Consider the following 22,990-nt stretch of genomic DNA (forward strand, 5'->3'; position numbering starts at 1 on the left):
GAGCTGAGATATCAAAATTCAAAATTTTGACCCGAAAAAAAAACGACAGTGTTACCCCTTTAGTTTTTTTTCATTTTCGGGCAAAAAATTAAGTTTCTCCAATCTTCTCAAAACTCTGGATTATGATAGAGGGCTGTGAGACTTTGACCTGAGTGCAAAAATTGAGGATTTAGACCCTTCCAGAGCTGAGATATCAAAATTCAAAATTTTGACCCGAAAAAAAAACGACAGTGTTACCCCTTTCGTTTTTTTTCATTTTCGGGCAAAAAATTAAGTTTCTCCAATCTTCTCAAAACTCTGGATTATGATAGAGGGCTGTGAGACTTTGACCTGAGTGCAAAAATGGAGGATTTAGACCCTTCCAGAGCTGAGATATCAAAATTCAAAATTTTGACCCGAAAAAAAAACGACAGTGTTACCCCTTTCGTTTTTTTTCATTTTCGGGCAAAAAATTAAGTTTCTCCAATCTTCTCAAAACTCTGGATTATGATAGAGGGCTGTGAGACTTTGACCTGAGTGCAAAAATGGAGGATTTAGACCCTTCCAGAGCTGAGATATCAAAATTCAAAATTTTGACCCGAAAAAAAAACGACAGTGTTACCCCTTTCGTTTTTTTTTCATTTTCGGGCAAAAAATTAAGTTTCTCCAATCTTCTCAAAACTCTGGATTATGATAGAGGGCTGTGAGACTTTGACCTGAGTGCAAAAATTGAGGATTTAGACCCTTCCAGAGCTGAGATATCAAAATTCAAAATTTTTACCCGAAAAAAAAAAACGACAGTGTTACCCCTTTCGTTTTTCTTCGCTTTCGGGCGAAAAATTAAGTTTCTCCAATCTTCTCAAAACTCTGGATTATGATAGAGGGCTGTGAAACTTTGACCTGAGTGCAAAAAAGGAGGCTCTAGACCCTTCCAGAGCTGAGATATCAAAATTCAAAATTTTGACCCGAAAAAAAAAAACGACAGTGTTACCCCTTTCGTTTTTTTTTCATTTTCGGGCAAAAAATTAAGTTTCTCCAATCTTTTCAAAACTCTGGATTATGATAGAGGGCTGTGAGACTTTGACCTGAGTGCAAAAATGGAGGATTTAGACCCTTCCAGAGCTGAGATATCAAAATTCAAAATTTTGACCCGAAAAAAAAACGACAGTGTTACCCCTTTCGTTTTTTTTTCATTTTCGGGCAAAAAATTAAGTTTCTCCAATCTTCTCAAAACTCTGGATTATGATAGAGGGCTGTGAGACTTTGACCTGAGTGCAAAAATGGAGGATTTAGACCCTTCCAGAGCTGAGATATCAAAATTCAAAATTTTGACCCGAAAAAAAAACGACAGTGTTACCCCTTTCGTTTTTTTTCATTTTCGGGCAAAAAATTAAGTTTCTCCAATCTTCTCAAAACTCTGGATTATGATAGAGGGCAGTGAGACTTTGACCTGAGTGCAAAAATGGAGGATTTAGACCCTTCCAGAGCTGAGATATCAAAATTCAAAATTTTGACCCGAAAAAAAAACGACAGTGTTACCCCTTTCGTTTTTTTTCGTTTTTGGGCGAAAAATTAAGTTCCTCCAATCGTCTCAAAACTCTGGATTATGATAGAGGGCCACGAGACTTTGACCTGAGTGCAAAAATTGAGGCTCTAGACCCTTCCAGAGCTGAGATATCAAAACTCTAAATTTTCGACCCGAAAAAAAAAACGACAGTGTTACCCCTTTCGTTTTTTCCGTTTTCGGGCGAAAAATTAAGTTTCTCCAATCCTCTCAAAACTCTGGATTCTGATAGAGGGCCATGAGACTTTCACCTGAGTGCAAAAATGGAGGCTCTAGACCCTTCCAGAGCTGAGATATCAAAATTCAAAATTTCGACCCGAAAAAAAAAACGACAGTGTTACCCCTTTCGTTTTTGGGCAAAAAATTAAGTTTCTCCAATCTTCTCAAAACTCTGGATTATGATAGAGGGCAGTGAGACTTTGACCTGAGTGCAAAAATGGAGGATTTAGACACTTCCAGAGCTGAGATATCAAAATTTAAAATTTTGACCCGAAAAAAAAAACGACAGTGTTACCCCTTTCGTGTTTTTTCGTTTTTGGGCAAAAAATTAAGTTTCTCCAATCTTCTCAAAACTCTGGATTATGATAGAGGGCTGTGAGACTTTGACCTGAGTGCAAAAATGGAGGCTCTAGACCCTTCCAGAGCTGAGATATCAAAATTCAAAATTTCGACCCGAAAAAAAAACGACAGTGTTACCCCTTTCGTTTTTTTTCGTTTTCGGGCAAAAAATTAAGTTTCTCCAATCTTCTCAAAACTCTGGATTATGATAGAGGGCAGTGAGACTTTGACCTGAGTGCAAAAATGGAGGATTTAGACCCTTCCAGAGCTGAGATATCAAAATTCAAAATTTTGACCCGAAAAAAAAACGACAGTGTTACCCCTTTCGTTTTTTTTCATTTTCGGGCAAAAAATTAAGTTTCTCCAATCTTCTCAAAACTCTGGATTATGATAGAGGGCTGTGAGACTTTGACCTGAGTGCAAAAAAGGAGGATTTAGACCCTTCCAGAGCTGAGATATCAAAATTCAAAATTTTGACCCGAAAAAAAAACGACAGTGTTACCCCTTTCGTTTTTTTTCATTTTCGGGCAAAAAATTAAGTTTCTCCAATCTTCTCAAAACTCTGGATTATGATAGAGGGCTGTGAGACTTTGACCTGAGTGCAAAAATGGAGGATTTAGACCCTTCCAGAGCTGAGATATCAAAATTCAAAATTTTTACCCGAAAAAAAAACGACAGTGTTACCCCTTTCGTTTTTTTTCATTTTCGGGCAAAAAATTAAGTTTCTCCAATCTTCTCAAAACTCTGGATTATGATAGAGGGCTGTGAGACTTTGACCTGAGTGCAAAAAAGGAGGCTCTAGACCATTCCAGAGCTGAGATATCAAAATTCAAAATTTCGACCCGAAAAAAAAAACGACAGTGTTACCCCTTTCGTTTTTTTTCGTTTTCGGGCAAAAAATTAAGTTTCTCCAATCTTCTCAAAACTCTGGATTATGATAGAGGGCAGTGAGACTTTGACCTGAGTGCAAAAATGGAGGATTTAGACCCTTCCAGAGCTGAGATATCAAAATTCAAAATTTTGACCCGAAAAAAAAACCGACAGTGTTACCCCTTTCGTTTTTTTTTCATTTTCGGGCAAAAAATTTAGTTTCTCCAATCTTCTCAAAACTCTGGATTATGATAGAGGGCTGTGAGACTTTGACCTGAGTGCAAAAAAGGAGGCTCTAGACCCTTCCAGAGCTGAGATATCAAAATTCAAAATTTCGACCCGAAAAAAAAAAACGACAGTGTTACCCCTTTCGTTTTTTTTCATTTTCGGGCAAAAAATTTAGTTTCTCCAATCTTCTCAAAACTCTGGATTATGATAGAGGGCTGTGAGACTTTGACCTGAGTGCAAAAAAGGAGGCTCTAGACCCTTCCAGAGCTGAGATATCAAAATTCAAAATTTCGACCCGAAAAAAAAAAACGACAGTGTTACCCCTTTCGTTTTTTTTCATTTTCGGGCAAAAAATTTAGTTTCTCCAATCTTCTCAAAACTCTGGATTATGATAGAGGGCTGTGAGACTTTGACCTGAGTGCAAAAAAGGAGGCTCTAGACCCTTCCAGAGCTGAGATATCAAAATTCAAAATTTCGACCCGAAAAAAAAAACGACAGTGTTACCCCTTTCGTTTTTTTTTTTCGTTTTTGGGCAAAAAATTAAGTTTCTCCAATCTTCTCAAAACTCTGGATTATGATAGAGGGCAGTAAGACTTTGACCTGAGTGCAAAAATGGAGGCTCTAGACCCTTCCAGAGCTGAGATATCAAAATTCAAAATTTCGACCCGAAAAAAAAATGACAGTGTTACCCCTTTCGTTTTTTTTCGTTTTCGGGCGAAAAATTAAGTTTCTCCAATCTTCTCAAAACTCTGGATTCTGATAGAGGGCCATGAGACTTTCACCTGAGTGCAAAAATGGAGGCTCTAGACCCTTCCAGAGCTGAGATATCAAAATTCAAAATTTCGCCCCCGAAAAAAAAACGACAGTGTTACCCCTTTCGTTTTTTTCGTTTTTGGGCGAAAAATTAAGTTCCTCCAATCTTCTCAAAACTCTGGATTATGATAGAGGGCCACGAGACTTTGACCTGAGTGCAAAAATTGAGGCTCTAGACCCTTCCAGAGCTGAGATATCGAAACTCTAAATTTTCGACCCGAAAAAAAAAACGACAGTGTTACCCCTTTCTTTTTTTCCGTTTTCGTGCGAAAAATTAAGTTTCTCCAATCCTCTCAAAACTCTGGATTCTGATAGAGGGCCACGAGACTTTCACCTGAGTGCAAAAATGGAGGCTCTAGACCCTTCCAGAGCTGAGATATCAAAATTCAAAATTTCGACCCGAAAAAAAAATGACAGTGTTACCCCTTTCGTTTTTTCAGTTTTCGGGCAAAAAATTAAGTTTCTCCAATCTTCTCAAAACTCTGGATTATGATAGAGGGCAGTGAGACTTTGACCTGAGTGCAAAAATGGAGGATTTAGACCCTTCCAGAGCTGAGATATCAAAATTCAAAATTTTGACCCGAAAAAAAAAACGACAGTGTTACCCCTTTCGTTTTTTTTCGTTTTTGGGCGAAAAATTAAGTTCCTCCAATCGTCTCAAAACTCTGGATTATGATAGAGGGCCACGAGACTTTGACCTGAGTGCAAAAATTGAGGCTCTAGACCCTTCCAGAGCTGAGATATCAAAACTCTAAATTTTCGACCCGAAAAAAAAAACGACAGTGTTACCCCTTTCGTTTTTTCCGTTTTCGGGCGAAAAATTAAGTTTCTCCAATCCTCTCAAAACTCTGGATTCTGATAGAGGGCCATGAGACTTTCACCTGAGTGCAAAAATGGAGGCTCTAGACCCTTCCAGAGCTGAGATATCAAAATTCAAAATTTCGACCCGAAAAAAAAAACGACAGTGTTACCCCTTTCGTTTTTGGGCAAAAAATTAAGTTTCTCCAATCTTCTCAAAACTCTGGATTATGATAGAGGGCAGTGAGACTTTGACCTGAGTGCAAAAATGGAGGATTTAGACACTTCCAGAGCTGAGATATCAAAATTTAAAATTTTGACCCGAAAAAAAAACGACAGTGTTACCCCTTTCGTGTTTTTTCGTTTTTGGGCAAAAAATTAAGTTTCTCCAATCTTCTCAAAACTCTGGATTATGATAGAGGGCTGTGAGACTTTGACCTGAGTGCAAAAATGGAGGCTCTAGACCCTTCCAGAGCTGAGATATCAAAATTCAAAATTTCAACCCGAAAAAAAAACGACAGTGTTACCCCTTTCGTTTTTTTTTCGTTTTCGGGCAAAAAATTAAGTTTCTCCAATCTTCTCAAAACTCTGGATTATGATAGAGGGCAGTGAGACTTTGACCTGAGTGCAAAAATGGAGGATTTAGACCCTTCCAGAGCTGAGATATCAAAATTCAAAATTTTGACCCGAAAAAAAAACGACAGTGTTACCCCTTTCGTTTTTTTTCATTTTCGGGCAAAAAATTAAGTTTCTCCAATCTTCTCAAAACTCTGGATTATGATAGAGGGCTGTGAGACTTTGACCTGAGTGCAAAAAAGGAGTCTCTAGACCCTTCCAGAGCTGAGATATCAAAATTCAAAATTTCGACCCGAAAAAAAAAACGACAGTGTTACCCCTTTCGTTTTTTTTCGTTTTTGGGCAAAAAATTAAGTTTCTCCAATCTTTTCAAAACTCTGGATTATGATAGAGGGCAGTGAGACTTTGACCTGAGTGCAAAAATGGAGGCTCTAGACCCTTCCAGAGCTGAGATATCAAAATTCAAAATTTTGACCCGAAAAAAAAAATGACAGTGTTACCCCTTTCGTTTTTTTTCGTTTTCGGGCGAAAAATTAAGTTTCTCCAATCTTCTCAAAACTCTGGATTCTGATAGAGGGCCATGAGACTTTCACCTGAGTGCAAAAATGGAGGCTCTAGACCCTTCCAGAGCTGAGATATCAAAATTCAAAATTTCGACCCGAAAAAAAAATGACAGTGTTACCCCTTTCGTTTTTTTTGCGTTTTTGGGCAAAAAATTAAGTTCCTCCAATCTTCTCAAAACTCTGGATTATGATAGAGGGCCACAAGACTTTGACCTGAGTGCAAAAATTGAGGCTCTAGACCCTTCCAGAGCTGAGATATCGAAACTCTAAATTTTGACCCAAAAAAAAAAAACGACAGTGTTACCCCTTTCGTTTTTTCCGTTTTCGGGCAAAAAATTAAGTTTCTCCAATCTTCTCAAAACTCTGGATTATGATAGAGGGCTGTGAGACTTTTACCTGAGTGCAAAAATGGAGGATTTAGACCCTTCTAGAGCTGAGATATCAAAGTTCAAAATTTTGACCCGAAAAAAAAAACGACAGTGTTACCCCTTTCGTTTTTTTTTTCATTTTCGGGCAAAAAATTAAGTTTCTCCAATCTTCTCAAAACTCTGGATTATGATAAAGGGCTGTGAGACTTTGACCTGAGTGCAAAAATGGAGGCTCTAGACCCTTCCAGAGCTGAGATATCAAAATTCAAAATTTCGACCTGAAAAAAAAAACGACAGTGTTACCCCTTTCGTTTTTTTTCGTTTTCGGGCGAAAAATTAAGTTTCTCCAATCTTCTCAAAACTCTGGATTCTGATAGAGGGCAGTGAGACTTTGACCTGAGTGCAAAAATGGAGGCTCTAGACCCTTCCAGAGCTGAGCTATCAAAATTTCACCCTCGAAAAAACAACAACAGTGTTACCCCTTTCGTTTTTTTTTCGTTTTTGGGCGAAAAATTAAGTTCCTCCAATCTTCTCAAAACTCTGGATTATGATAGAGGGCCACGAGACTTTGACCTGAGTGCAAAAATTGAGGCTCTAGACCATTCCAGAGTTGAGATATTTATAATGTCATAAATGCTACGTGGGATCTCAATATCTCAGCTCAGGAAGGGTCTAGAGCCTCCATTTTTGCACTCAGGTCTAAGGCACATATTTCAGCTCATAGGACTTACCCCTTGACAGTGGTGTAAAGTTGGATTTTCATGTAACTTAGTTCTTCTCCTTCGCTGTGTTATGGCTTTGCTATGTTGGGATAAATGTGCTGGTTACATTTGTGAGACAGCGGATTAGTAATCTTGTCAATGACCGTAAACAATATGTTACAGGAATCACAAACACGTCGATTGCGGTCGACAAGTCGATCTTGGAAGCATTTTAAGTTGATCGCGAAGAGTTTTCAAAATCAGAGAAAAAAAAAAAGCCTATTGTGTGTAAGAAAACGAAATTTAACCAGCTCAGCCACAGTAACTCTCATATTTAGCCAGATAAAGTTTTACTACACTGTTAGAAAAAATATATATAGTTGCATAGTTTCATGTAGTTATTTTCCCTTGCTGTATTATGGGTTTGCTAAGTGAGGACAAATGTGATGGTTATGTTTGTGAGAATATCAGCTGATTATTATTATATAATTATATTATTATACTATTATTATATTTATATATTAAGACCATTGATCCTCACCTGACTATGGCTTCGTAAACTTTATCCATGATGTGGTTTATAATGGACTGTGGTACAGAAACAGTGACAATGTTACACACTCTTGGCTTACTCTGGCTATTCTCTGCTGACTCAGATGATATATTTGTCCCGTTTTAGTCACCGTAGCTGCTGAGTAAGCAGTGGGCCGAGCCCTTGGTGCAACACGCAACCGAACCGCTAGATGTTGCTAAAAAAAATACACTGCACATTTAATATTTGATCTTCAATCACAAATTGTAGCAAGGCAAATTAGAAAGTGAGCGATCTGTGCCATGTCTTCATGAAAAAACAAAACAGGAGAACTTTTTTGTTCTATTGTTTTAATTAACAGTATAGCGCTGTGCATACTTCCAAAGTGATATGAGAATTAGCACAAAAGAAAGAAACCCTGAAATACTCAGGCAAGTTATGGCAAAATGAGAAGAGAGCTCCCTCTTGTGGTCTGATTAGAGACATTCTAGTAAACAGACAGATATTCACTATGATGTCACTGACCAAGCCAAAGAAGCGACAATGGAAATATTTTCCAAAAATTCACCAGGGATACCATTCACTCCTTACACTTTAACAAGGCCTTTTTCTGGGTAGCAGAACAAAATTACAGACATATCTAAACATATGGCACTGCTCACAGTAATATTCACATCAGTAAACAAAAATAAAATTCTGACATGTACAGGAATGCAAAATGAAATAAAACATTGCCATTTCCACGTATTCTATGTATAAGTAACTTTACACGCTTGCTTTTAAAGTGACAGTATCATAGCACAAATTGGTACACTGTGCCAAATATTGTACACACAAACTCACACACGACCATCACACATCAATATCAAGAAATAGTAGTACAGTAAAATGAAATGATTAAAAAAAAAGTGGATCTCATCTCTAGACTTCATATGTTGCAGTAAAAAAAATATATTAAACCATCATATGCTTCAAGGCAACAGAAACTACAAACCATGAGTTATCATCCTACAAAATAAAATAAACAGCTCGCCTGACCGTAAGCTCTCAAGGTTGTGTGTACCTAAAAGATGGAGACGTGGAAGTACCTGCAATCCCAGTGCAACACTTTCAAGAAAACTAGGGGCTAGTAGGGAATAAACTGGGCCAGTTTTGATGTCCGTGACGAAAATCATGAATCCTCGAGACTCAGACTCGCTTTAACGGATTACTAGTGCATTCAAATGTGCTGGTGTAATAACTTGAAAAATTTACTCAACCTCGTGTCGTTCCAAACCCGTATGACTTTCTTCTGTGGAACATAAGAAATTGTTAAAAATGTCTCAGTGTTTTTTCGCCCATACAATTAAAGACAATGCGGACCAATTTTGTTTTACACCCCACTGACTTTTACTGTATGGACTAAAACAAGCCACAGAAGAAGAAGAGGAAGAAGAAAGAAAAAAAAAACTGGTTTGGAAAACCATGAGGGTAAGAAAATGATGCTGATGTCATTGAGAATGACTTTATAGTCTAGAATTGTTTTGACCCTGATTATGAGACAGACTTAAAGAAGGGTTTAAAGTAAGGAGTCACTAATGTAGATTTTGTTGAAATATATACTATATTCCTGAGTACAAAGGGGAGATTGGGAAGAACCTTCTCCCGAACAGCAGGCGGACTATGGGCACTGCGATCATGGCTTGAACAGGGCTGCCACTGTAAGATCGCCGACAGGGTAAACACCACAGCCTCGTAGGACAAGGAAAATATAAATAAGGCCTTCTGCGATGAGCCCCGTGACACATTTCATCATTTCGATGGACGAAAACGCATGTATTTCAAGCAAAACGCAACACGTACCTGGATGAAAACAGACGTCCCATGTGCACACAAACACACACACACATACATAGACTGAAAAAAAAACAAACAGCAAGGCTCACACCTGCGCAAGTCGCTTCTGATTTCAAGTATGCTACATTACCAAATTACACACAACCGATACTGTCACTTTAAAATGGGTTAAACACAGTATTCACAAATGTACATTTAAGGCTTAATTGTTTAGCACTAACAATAATAGCAGCAGTAAAGCACTTCTGTATTAATAACAATAAATCAATAATAATAATAAGAACAACATTAATAATAACAATATATTAAGGTGATCAAGTGAAATGGTTTCTAAGATGAACAGCTTCACACACAAGTCCGAACCTCCCCAAGAGTGATTTTAGTCCCCACTGAATACAGAAACTTGGCCAGGCCTTGGACCTTTATAAGCAAATACTTCTTTTTTTAATTTTTTTTTATTACTAAGCAGTTTCACTGTGCCCAACCTGTCGCCCATTAATCTGTTAGAGAACACTATCTTTAGTAAACACATTACTTCACAAAAGTCTGTCGGAGACCACCATATTAATGACACATTCAGATTAGAGCAATTTGGTTACATATCCCCTGACATCCGATGCATGTTACTTCCTACTGGGAATCTGAAGGACTGGCTGTCCTTAAACATTTGGGAAGTGTAATTCATGGTACAGTACAGTTACAGTAATGCTACACAGATGTATCAAGGCTGACGGAGAGCCCATTTCCGATGCCAGCCGCCACCATGCGCTTAAAAAAAAAAAAAAAAAAAAATGAAATAAAAAAAATTGTTCACACAGTACCCTGGAGGTCAAGGTCAGGCGGAGAACGGGTTGCTTTGGGCTGACCGGTCTCTCTGAAACGGGCGGCTGCGCTGTGGAGACCGACACGTACGGCATGCTACTAGACAGACGGAAAATGAAAATTACACACTCAAAAACAAAATGTACCGAAGCAACACAAGTAAAGGCCATTTTTCCACACCGGTCCACTGTTTTACTCCCTTTAGCTATCCGAACTCCGAGGCCTAATACTTCATACGCCCTGATCTCTACAGCTAACCCTGACCCTCTCCAACATACATGTGTATATATTAACTATACTCAATATTCTGATTTATATATTAAATCATATATAAACACATACATGTTTGTCTTTTTTTGTTTGTTTTTGTCCTCAGAGGACATGCGTTGCCCTCAGGCTAAAGAAGCGTTCGCAAAGAACCCCTCGCTCTTCCGCCCGCACAAAGGAGGACAGAGAATCCGAGAAGTGTTTCAAAGAAAGGGGCTCTCGTCGTCACAAGAGCTAGAGCGCCAGTACGCGCTCGTCTCTTCTGGAGTCCGAGATGAATGCGAGATGACTGTGGCCGGGCCGAGACTGGGTGCTCAGAGAAGTTTCGCTATGTTAATATATGTGCAGTAGAAGGGATGGACACAAACTCCCTCAGGATGTTCTTGGCCATCTCAATATTGTTCTGTGCAATCATAAGGGCTTTTTGGATGTCCTGATGGGAATAGCCCTGGCTCAAGAGGTGCTCGATCTCACTGCTGATCTGCTGGCTTGGCCCTGGACTCACTCCGGGGGGAACCGGGCTGGGCCTGCGATCCGAGTTGATGCGACGGGGGAGAGGCTTGGGAGGCCGCTCGGGGGCTTCAGAGGAGTCCATGACTGCCAAAGACAATTTACAACAAAAATTGTCTCTATATTTAAACACTGAAAGTCTGAGATCATGGTCACAATGCAGTTGTTATTCTAAATTAAACAAACCATGACACTCTCATGGGGCTGAAATCTAAAATAAATATAGGTGTAAAATGGAAATTATACAGCACATTTACTTTGTAAATATATTTAAACTTTACAATATAAATCAAAAGATTGGACATAGTTGACTGATGACTTTTCTCATGATCTAAAAACCTTTTCATGCTTAAAAGCAAAAAAAAAAAAAAAAAAAAAAAAGCCAACATGTGAAAAGAAAATAGGATGAGCTGGATAAAATAAAAATAATAGTAGAGGAATATTTTACTTGAAAATCTAAAGACGGAAATTAAATAAGTACTACTAAAATAATTAATTGAAGAAAAAAAAAGAGAAAAAAGATACCCCTTATATATATATAACCATATATATATATATATATATATATAGAACCACTTAAAGATATATTTAATACCCACAACTACTGAAAACGGAAGATATTAAAATATTATTTAAAACATGAATAAAAATAACATACATGTGGTTTATGGGGACTCTCCATATATACACTTTGTACAGAATAAAATCTGTCACCTAACCATCACAGAAAACATTTTTGGAATTTCAAATAAATCCCTTTTTACCAATCACTGTTTGTTTTTAAGCCATTTGGTTCACAAAGACATAGAACGTCATAAATCATGTTTATGTAGTATTACCCACGTCATTATACACAATTGTGTCCCTATAAACCATATACAAGAACACACACATAATTAAATAAAAATAACACTGGGCATGACTTACTTGCGGTTGCACCAAGCTCACTGTCTATGGAAAGACGACTGAAGGCTGAGGATGTGGGGTTACCATCTGAAAGTGTGCGTCGGGCTAGGTTGGCAGGTAGATGGGGCATGGGGTAGTCATAGCTGTTCTCCTCTTCCTCCTCCTCCTCCTCCTTCTCACCACATGCACCAACATGATCCCTCAGGCCATTAGAGCAGGTCAAAGGAGGCAATTCAGAGTAATCTGAACAAAGACGGACACACAATATTTCACATGGCAGAATATACCATCAGAGTGTATGAAGATGAAGCTCTTCACACGTCACAGTACCTGAGTCTCTGGCCTGTTGTGGTCCAGAGGTGGTGAGGGCCTGGGCTTGGATATTGTACATGGCTTCATACATCTGTGGGCTTTCTGACTCCAAATCATTGAGCAAACTTCTAGAGAAGTAAACGCTGAGTTTTAGTACACCGACAGAAATTTGTAAATGTGTGTCTTTTGGTGCTCTGCACCTCAATGGGTGGTGAATGAACTTTACCTGGGACTGAGAGAAAGTGGAGGTGGTGGTCTGGGCACAGCATCCCCCGCAGCAGAGGGCAGCACTGGTCGAGAAGACGGAGTCATGTATTCCGACTCCTCATCGTTCTCAGAGGCGTCCTCCCCTGTCTGCGATTTAACTGCTGGAAGAGGCCTGTCAGCGCAGGATGAAGTGTCAACACACATGTGACTGCTTTCTTTTTCTAACAGGTTTGAGCGCAAGAAATCCTTATTGCTACAGGAACAAATGGGCAGAGCAAGATTTGGGTTTTGCCTGTGATATATACTGCAATATGAAAAAAATACAGAACATTTCCCCAGGTGACTTGAATAGCTCGGGGATAATTTGGGTTAGTGGCACCTACCTGATTGCCAAGGAATAGATGGCATTAGCTGAAGCAGATGGCTTTACTTTCGGGTTGTCGTACTCTGACCCAGAAATGGATGATACGAAACTCTGCACATTGAGCACATGAAGGTTAGATATAAAGAAATACAACAAATATAACTGGGCTTATGCCATGTTGTAAATATGGGATGCGCGTCCTCACCAGCTGGTGGTCAAGGCTAGGGGGACCATTGTTTCGTGGGCCTTCTGTTCTTGCGTCGAGCGTGGAAGGAAGTTGCAGAGGCAGAGAGTGTCTGTTAGAGAGTTCTCGAGATCCGCGAGACTCTCCGCTTGCTGGTGGCTGTGATGGGGCTTTGGGTACGGGCCGGGAGTTCCAGTCCGGCATGTTGCGGTTCGGAGGGGCAGGAGGCAGTTTGTCGCGAGGAGGTTCTCCTGGTGTACTGGGGAGAGGGCGTCTTGGGAGCCGGTTGTCAGAGCCGGTAGGGTGAGGTCGGTCCGGGGGAGGTGGTGGCGGCAGGTCTCTTAGAGCCGGGGGCAGCGGTAATGGCTTGTCCTTGTGATGGGATGGGGCCTGGATTGTGAATGATAAATGAAGTGTTTAACAAGAATGCTTAATACAATCCAAACTGAGGTAACTGAGGGTAAAAAAAAAAAAACTTGGCGAAACATTCCGTGCAGTGCATTTACCTTAGATGTGGCCCCTGGACTTGAGGCCCCGGGAGGGTTGGTGGGTCTGAGAGGAAACAGATCCAGCCGAGGAGGTACTGGGGGAACGGCGGCCTGAGGGGCGACTGACAGCGGTGAGGGCGGCCTCTCCACCTGAAACAAGCCAAAGCATTCAGCATACATCTATACTGATGCTAGATCCTGCAGCCATCATTTCAAAGCCGTTACAGCAATCTGTGGCTGAGGAATAGTGAAGTGTCTGCAGGAAATTTGGTTTGGATTTGTGGGAATTCCTATATTCAACTTCAAAATAGCATCAAACACATTAAAAATGTATATTTACTAAGGCAGGTGACAACTAAATCAATTCTGTTCACTGAAAAAAAGGTTGGTGACATCTTTTTGCAGGTTTAGCAAAGCTAAATAGTCCATAATATCATTAAGAGTAAGTTATTCTCACTTTAGAACCGACCAGCTTGCTAATCATAAAAGGAGAATCCTCCAAACGATCATCATCGTCATCGTCATAGCTGGGCGAAGGGGCTCCCTCGGCTCCAAACATGCCCCTGCAGCCTCCGTAGGAGCCTCCGCTGTTGGGGTCCTTGGGATCAAAGGGGTCAACAACGATGGGCTCGGTGCCCTTAATTTCACAGCGACAGAACGGGCAACCCTGTCCTTCTGATTCCTATGAGAGAAATGAACCGAGAATGAAGAAAATATGCACGTGTCTAAACAGATGGATGGCTGTCGGGTCTTCAGCTTTACCTGCCAGGCTGTGAGACAGGAAGTGCACATGAGGTGGCCACAAGGCTCGATCTTCACATCTTTGTCATTCTCAGCACAGATCTTACACAGCTGGAAGGTTGAGCCCATCTCACAGTAGAGTTCATATTGCTCCTGTAGGAGATGAATGATGGGTTTTATCCAAATTAATCAAGATTCAAGATTTAGGTGTCTGACTGATAGAATGAAAACAAAAAACAGACCTGTGTGACTTTGATATGGTCTTGAGGCGACGGCTCACACAGACCTGTAAGGTCAGGGTTCTGAGTGCGGCCATCTGGGAAAAGGTAGCTAAATAGGAATAAAGGGTCTGTAAGATAAACTTAAGATCTGAGAGGGTAGAGTGTGACATTTACTGCTTCATTAAGCATCTAAATGTGTGAATGGATGATCGTTGTGCTGAGTTTTAGACTGAGCCGGTGTTTTGACTTACAATCCTTCCCTAAAGCCATCGATGAGTGCCTGGAAGAGGGGTTTGTTATGAGGAATGGTCTGCAAGATGTTCCCATCAGCCGTGACATAACCGATAGCCCACTGGCCGAGCCGCGTACAGCTCAGCCTGAAGATGTAGCTGTAACCAAGGGCAAAACGTGACCGTTACAACAGACAATTATTACATGAGTTAAAAGAGACAGGACAATCTAACAGTGTCAGATCAAGTCATCGTTGAGAAACTGGTCTCAGTGCATTAGCGTTGGTCGTATGATTGCTTTTCTCATTGCAATGAGAGTGCTAGTGACATCATGGTACTTTTACAATACATCTATTGATGGGAGGTACCACGCTGTCCTTCGGTCCACTGAGAGGGGGGATTCAAGCGACTAACGGTGCATGTAACTCCTGTCACTGTTTGTGTAAGAGTCGCAGATAATGCTGCTGTGACTGATGGCACCACGAGCATGTTTGAATGAAAAACACTTAATGGCTGGAGCCCAAAGACACCAAGATCATCGAGTGCTGAGATTAAAGGGAGGATTCACCCAAAATGTTTTATTCTGCCATCCTTCCCATCTTGTTGTTCAAAACCAATGGTGTCCCATACTTGGAATTTGTACTCTGCATGTCACCCATCCAAGTGCACACAGACACCTGGAGCAGTGAGCAGCCATTTTTACAGCGGTGCCCGGAGAGTGATTGGGGGTTAAGGTGCCTTAGCCAAAGTTGTGAGTAATGAGAGTGGAAGAGAGCTCTGTTCATTCAGGCCACAACTGCACCCATTTGACTTAATAAAATATATATATATATTTTAAATAAAGTTTCTCAAATTAAAACTTAAATTAAAAACTCTGTTTTGCCTTGTGATACTGCTTATGTTGACACTGTGAGCATATATATATATATATATATATATATATATAAAAGTAAAAAAAAAATAAGATAAAACAATGTGACAAAAAGATAAAATAGTCATCATCAAAAGTTTACTGGTTTGGAACGACATGAGAAATTATCTAAATGACAAGATTGCTTTTTATTTGTGTGTGAACAACCCCTTTAACGTGTGCATGGATGAGGGGTGCGGACGGTGTGTGCATTACCTGCCGGGCTTGTGGATGAATTTTTGCAGACGGGCTTTAACTTCATCATAGGTAAGAAAAGCCATGTACCCCGGATGAGTCACTGCCAGGCTGTTCCAGTTTCTTAACAGTGACGACCATGGCTACATAAAAAAAATAAAAAAATAAAGAGAAAATACACAGTTAGTTTTTTTTTTCCTTACATTTTAAATTTTTCTGACAAAATACTCTTATATTTTATACTTAGTCTTATAGTTTTTTGAGATGACATCTAAATATCCATTTAATAGATGACCAGAAGTCTGAGTCAGAGAGACAGAGGATTTGGGGGATGGTGTGGTGAGTCACTTTGTATGCCAGTGACACCAGAAAACTAAATGAACTCAGATCGCTGTATATAAACATCACTTAATGTCAGTTAAATTAGATGCTGATGTGAAGCCACACCTAACAACTGAGATAAAAATGTGCAGTGACGCATACTGACGAATTTAAAACGCACATCAGTCTTCCTTCCTTTGCATAAGCTCATCCAAAACCACAGGACTTTTACAATCATTCACAGTTTATCAATAGAGACAAATGGTCAATATATATTCCATCAAGGGAGCAGGTGACACTATTTTAGTTCAGTGAGACAATATTATTTCTCAGAACAGCAAATTTTAAAAGGACTTCCTCTGACTGACAAACACTTCTGAGAATATAGACATGTTCCTTTTTTTTTTTAATTGAGTGAGCTGAAACCGATTGACAGCATGCCCATGTCTTACGCACGCAAATTTCTCTGTCTAAAGATGTCAGAGTAAAAACTTACTTTCAGATCTATAAAAATGGGATTCTGACAATACCCTTGGGATTTTTAGCCAAATATGAGAGCCTGACCTAGTGTGGTAACTATTCGTGAAATAAATTAAAAAGATTTGATATATAAGAGAGGGTAATTTACCTAGAAGAGCTTTTGCAATAAATGAATACATTTTCTTTAAATACAAGGCTCTCTCCTTTCATGTAAAGATGACCAAGCTAAAGAATCATATAAAATATGTGCGTCTCTGACTCTGCACCAGAAACAAAGTGTAAAGCAGTGTGATACACAGTCTATTTGTCTAAGTAGAGATGTAGCTGCAGTGTGCATATATTAAAGATCACCATAATCAATAATAGATAAGAATACACTCTCTACTATTTTCTTTGGAGCCTCATATGGAAAAAAAATTTAAACGATAGAAGAAACCTAATTTTGTCCTGAGCTTCTTCAACAACCTATCAATTTGAACATCAAATGCTAATCTTTCATCCATATACACAAGTATTTATATGAACTAACTCTTTCTAGAAGTGTGACCTTAGAGTGACCACGACTAAAGATCATGTATTTTGTCTTTTTTTAATTTAAAACCAATTATAACTGAGACAGTGAGTGCTGCAGTACTTGAAAAGCGTTCTGTAATTGCTGCTTCAATGCTTCATAAATATACTAATAAAAAATTACTGTATCATTATGTAATGTACAAATATAATTTAGCTAAATCTAGTCCATGACCTGAAAATAAAAGAGGTGCTAAAACAGATCCTTGAGGAACCCCAATATTTACTTGAAGTAAGGAATGGTGAATTGTAATTTTCCACGGACACGCATTGAGTGCGATCTGAATGATCAAACCAATTTAGAGTCGCTTCACTAAGGCCTATACACCCGAGTCTCTGTAACTGTAATTTGTGATCTACATAATCAAAAGCATTTCATAGTAAAAAGTCATGTGCTATTCGCTGATCTGTCTAAAGAAGTTATAATATCATTTGAGACTAACATAGCTGCAGTAATGGAACCACTGGGAGGAGCCAGAGGAGCTTGATTTTTTCACAGATCATCTGTCTCATACTCTACTGTCAGGACATAATGACAGTTAACAAACACGTACATTTTTTTTTTTTTTACAAAAGTTACCTAAAGCAGCTTTAAGGTAAAAATTACCAGCAAGACTAAAAGACCATGATCCATCATGTTTGTTGAGAACATGGTATGTAGTGACGATTTCTGTGGAAAAGTGGTCTCAGACACCTTCGAGCGGGCTGCATTCACACATTTTTATCACCTGAAAACCCCCAAGACAATGATGTCAGACAAGTAGTTGCAGAGCAAATATGGGTCAACCAATCCACATAGGGACCGACAACGTTCCCCCTCTCAGATGACATTCTCATTATTAAAGATCTTCAGTATTTACAACCATAAACCGAGATGCCTAATCATGCTTGTGTACGCTGAGCAAACACATTAAACAAAACCGGTTTTCATACTGAGGTATTAGTCTCATAAAGGTCCACTCAGGCCCTGTTTACACCTGCTATTAAGATTGGTTTTGGTCAATCAGATCACAAATACAAAAAGGAGACACATACCCGTTTACATCTGGTGTTTCAAAGCGTCTCTTTTGTCCACTTTCAACCACTTCTATCCTGATTCATTTTAGGAGAGGATCTATGAGCCAGTAAATGTATGTGTTTTTTCAGATCTTTTGATCTAATGGACAAATTAAGCTTACGCAATTTACATATGAACGTGTCCGGAGACGACGGAAAAACACACGGAGCTTTCGTTTCTGCTCTGACAGCTGCAAGTGCTTGGTACGCAGCAGTTAAAATCTCGTCTGGCAAGCATGCTTCCCATAATGTTTACGCCTTAGGTCATTAGGCGGAGATTAGGGGGTCTTTTGCGGCTGTTTGAACACATTCGACCACATTACGATTTACACTACAAAAGCAATCCAGTCAAATTAGTTTTCAACTACCTCTGAAAGTAGTTGAAAGTGGACAAGCTCAAAATGTTTTAGACCCAGTTTACACCTGTATTAAGCATCATCCACATGACTAAAATGCATCTAAATACCAGGTGTAAACAGGGCCTCAGAGTCAAAAGGCTTGTCGAATTGAAGGAATAAAAAAAGCCTGTGACTGGCTGTCCAGCAGGGTGGGTTCATTCAGATGCTGATGAGAAGTGCGACCTTGCAACGTGGAGCTTCGTCAAAGAGCTTTGCGGGCTCTCTGTAAACAGCCAGTCTATTTCTGGCTGCTGGGCTGGTTGAATGAAGCAGAGGTACGGTGCAGCACAAGCGCTGTACTCTGCAAATGAAACGGGCAAAGGACCAGCCATGCCACAGCCGTTTAAAGCTCTCTAACAGACCAGCATACTGACTTGAATTATGATGTGCTGTCAATGTTAGCTCGGTTAGTGAACGCTTTAAAAAGGCCGTATTCGAGTATGGCTGCATCAGCCATAAAAAATTATCTTGACCCCCCTTTTTCTTCAAATTAGCTCTGAAGTGAAGTAAGGGAGGCTAATTAAAGGATGGATGTGATTATGGCCTGTTGAGGAGAGAGAGGATGAGAAAGCCCTGGACCGCTGTGATATCTGTGCTGGAGCACTCTGAATAATGAGCTCATTACACAGACATCACTGTGCTGCCAAGCAGCCGTCAGATGATGCATTCAACAGCTGCTATATTACAGATTCCAATTATAATCACAATAGTAAACTGTTCCATGGAAAAATCAACATGACTAGATTTTTACATTTTCTGAAGACAATGTGAAGACGAAGGAAAATTCATCATCAGGATGCGGCGGATGGTGCCAGGGCATTGCAATGCATTTGTTTCGGGACACTAACATTCAAAGCATGGGGTCAGTAAGATTTTTATTTTTTATAAGAAATGAATTCTTTTTAATGCAAGAATGCATTAATTTATATCATTTTATATTATAAAAGATTTCAAATATAAAGGCTGTTCTTAATATGCTTTTCCATCGCAGGAATAAATCACATTTTAAATACATATTTAAGCAATATTGCTGTTTTTACTGTGTTTCACTCAAACAAATTTAAAATAGAACTTTTTAAAAATCTTACAGACCCCAGACTGTTGAATGGTAGTTTATACATAGATGTCAATCTTGCGTATTATACGTCAACCCTTATAGTTAAATATTTAAACAAACCCCAACCCCAAGTATGAGAAATAGTAATCGCGATTTTGCCCAAGCAAGCACCACTAATTATGTGGTGCCAGTATAAAAAGTATCAAATCAAGTAAAAGAACAGAAAAACCTCAAACATCTCTGTTCTGCATTGTTGCTCTCATTGGGTATATAATTAGAGCAACAACAACAAAAAAAAAAAACACGCGCAGAGGTTAGCAGAAGTTGTCATTAAAATAGGTCAAAGAGATCTCTCTTCTAAAGACGAGGCACTTTCAAATTGTCTTTCGCCCCTACTCTCAGGAAATTGTGTGCTCGGATGAGTGCAGACAAGCCTGTTTGAGCTACAAAAGGCGATAAGAGGCCTCCATTCAGGCTGGCTTTCAGCCATGAGAACTGAAGCTTCGGCACTGACATGCACGTTAAACAACGCCTCCATACCCACAGCCACAACAATAGTCATTGTCAGACCTTCCTCTACACAGATCTCAGGGACAATGGAGCTAGTTTGTGCTTGGAGGAAGTGATGAAGTGATTGAACGGCGCACCTGGAAAAGCCTGGTGAAGATGTCAAACTCAAAGACGGAGATGTAGTCATTGCAGGTGAGGTCAATGGTAGATTTAAGCGCCATGGCCTCCAGGCCCGAGCTGATGGGGTGAAACTCATGCAGGGCCTGCCGGAACACTTTCCAAGGCACAATGGTCCTGAAATTCAAAGAAACGTAGGTTATGTCACCAGAATCACTAACTGTTTTGCTTTCCTAAAGATTGTCAAAGTCCATCTTCCTTTGTTTTTTCATGGAACATGGCGTGTTAATATGTTACGAGAACAAAGAGCACATTAAGCATTCTCACTTGTCCCCGAAGGATCTTCTCCAGAACTCTGCGGCGTCCGCTTTGGTGATTCTAAAGTTATCCCCTTGAAACAGGCCGTGGGGAAAGATGGCTTTGAGCTCCGCGAGCATGTGACTGAATATCAGCGACAATTTCGTCAGGTTCCGTCTGAAAAAGAGGAAAGAGAACAGATAGTTTCACTGAAAGGTTTGATAATTAATAATCTAAAAACAAACAAACAAACAAAAAAGCCTTAGTAATTTAATAATTATTAAAGGTATAGCGGAGGATCTTTCCGAATTTTAGAGAAGACCCGCCCTCTCCAATTTTTTAAAAAAAAATGCACATGCACAAACACAACACTCTTGCTCTCGAGAGCTAGGGAACGTCTATACGCCTTGCACAATTATGTTGCAAATTCTAAACTAACTAAAAAACATTCATAAAAAAGACAACATGTCAAATGCCCTTCCGTGTTTTATTTACTTATTATACTGATCGATTGAGTGACCGAGGACTCAAGACTGTGCAACCCTGTATCACACGAAATACGTTCTGAGGAAACTATTTTGCAAATTGCAATTACGTTACATAGCAACATATAAGCAGTGCTATTACGTTGGTCCTTAACCTAATATCTCTCATTGTTAATACGTTATTTTTATACATAGTTGCATATGGAGAAGTAGCTTGTTGCATTTGTGTAATAATAAACACACAAGATTTTAGAATATTTCAGCGTGATACCATTTACCATTTTGGACAAAAGGCTACTTTAGACAAATTGAGATGTTTACCGTGTCTATGCGGTGCATGACTCGTGCCAGGGCTAGCATTGTAGCTTGCATTAACTTTTACTAGTGATTTTAAATGGATTTCTCCAAATAGCGTGACAAACTTTACCTGTCTGGTAGAATCTTCGCGACTGCGGCATCAGTGAGAAGCCCAACCTGTGCTTTTAGCGCACGCCAGCGTGTGATATTCACCCAAAATCTCTCTGGTCTTGTTTCTATATTCTGCGGCCTTTCTCTTCTTATCATACACTTAGTAAACATTTTTTCTCTTTCGACCCTCAGCCATTTTCAAAGGAATGGCTGAAACCGTAACTCCGACATAATACACATGAAAGTGAAAACTACATAGGGATGAGCACGTAGCCTACGACGGCCTTACGTAAACATATCACCAGAATGATTGACACTTAGGTGGACCAATAGTATAGACTACCCACCCGGAAAAAGAAAATCCTCCGCTATACCTATAAGGGGTCACGATATTTGATCAAACACTAAAAGGAAATATCTTGATCTTATCAACAGCAATATAATAGTGGTCATTTTCCCCAAATCAGCACAGAAACATGTAAACGTCAGCAGATTCTGGAGTCTGGCCTGGTGATTGGGTATTTCTGTGGCCAGAAGGCATAGTGAGGGAGTATCAGGGACTGAGGTGGACGCTCTGAATGCCTGCTGCATTTTTCTGATTCCACTGACTCTGGGCACATAAGCCCAAGGCAGGCAGGCGAGAGCAGGGAGGGTCGCGCTACACGGCAGGGGGAGGAAGTGGAAAGAAAGCCATGATTTACAGGGCAGCACAGTGGGGGATTGTACAAGCTCTCCAGCCTAGGGAATTGACATGCACAAGAGAGAGTCTGAGTGTGGCAGTGCCGCAGCTGCCTCCAAAAACTATGAGAATAAGAAAAAAAGAGAGCAAGACCGAGTGAGAAAAAAAAAAAGGGTGTTACAAAACTGCAAAAAAAATGACAGGAAGCAAAAGAGAAAAATACGTGTGTGCAAGCAATGTTTTTGATAACCATTGTTATGAATAAAAATAAAACAAATAAATAAATTATACATATGCATGCATTTTTGCTACATGGTAAACTAAAAGAAGTGGTTACACTTTATTTTAAGGTGACGTACGTTCACTTACTACTTAGAAGGGTTGCACGGTATACGGTACTACTAAAACTTCAAAATACCAGTGAAGCCATTGTAATTTTTTAAACGGTAGTATCATCAAAACAGTAGTACCGTAAGAAAATGTTGTACATGTAGCAGGTCCTCTTTAAAACGTTAATTTGAACGCACATGCCTGCAAAAACATAACAAAAGACAAAAACAACATTTTTTGAGTGCCATTGCCTTGCTACTGTGCCCTGTGTAGTAAACACGGTGTATAATTAGTGCCTTATTGAGTGTTTCCCAATGCTTGAATGAGATAAAGTTGCAATTGCATGTCGTTGTTCGCACTGCAGTTTATCAAGAAAAAGGATCTGAAATTATAAATTAACAGCTCAAGCATCACTTAATCAGCATCATAATATCGTTATTTAAGAACGTATTCTCACATTTTTTTCCGTTTCTCACATTTTGTTCCACTTCTGGAACAGTTGTAATAGTTTAATTACAACTAATTTAAATACATTCATC

The 22,990-nt window shown here is 39.5% G+C and overlaps 1 protein-coding gene across 2 annotated transcripts in view; it reads right to left on the reverse strand.

Moving 5' to 3' along the window:
- Positions 1–7,911: 7,911 nt before the first annotated feature.
- cbl (Cbl proto-oncogene) overlaps positions 7,912–22,990 on the reverse strand; it is a 29,621-nt gene continuing 14,542 nt past the window's right edge. The window contains exons 3-16 of one of the 2 annotated variants that reach the window (XM_039670439.2): positions 20,580–20,726; positions 20,273–20,429; positions 15,765–15,886; positions 14,660–14,797; positions 14,430–14,517; positions 14,209–14,340; positions 13,904–14,128; positions 13,465–13,596; positions 12,980–13,348; positions 12,794–12,885; positions 12,430–12,663; positions 12,222–12,331; positions 11,913–12,134; positions 7,912–11,072 (exon numbers count right to left, since the gene is read on the reverse strand). In XM_039670439.2, the coding sequence (XP_039526373.2) occupies positions 10,804–11,072; positions 11,913–12,134; positions 12,222–12,331; positions 12,430–12,663; positions 12,794–12,885; positions 12,980–13,348; positions 13,465–13,596; positions 13,904–14,128; positions 14,209–14,340; positions 14,430–14,517; positions 14,660–14,797; positions 15,765–15,886; positions 20,273–20,429; positions 20,580–20,726 (2,437 nt within the window). In that variant the 3' untranslated portion in view covers positions 7,912–10,803. The remainder of the gene's footprint in view (positions 11,073–11,912; positions 12,135–12,221; positions 12,332–12,429; positions 12,664–12,793; positions 12,886–12,979; positions 13,349–13,464; positions 13,597–13,903; positions 14,129–14,208; positions 14,341–14,429; positions 14,518–14,659; positions 14,798–15,764; positions 15,887–20,272; positions 20,430–20,579; positions 20,727–22,990) is intronic. The other variant, XM_039670440.2, reaches the window with a different exon arrangement.

This window comes from Pimephales promelas, chromosome 16 (assembly GCF_988280905.1).
Source record: "Pimephales promelas chromosome 16, fPimPro1.hap1.1, whole genome shotgun sequence".
NCBI classification, from domain to species: domain Eukaryota; kingdom Metazoa; phylum Chordata; class Actinopteri; order Cypriniformes; family Leuciscidae; genus Pimephales; species Pimephales promelas.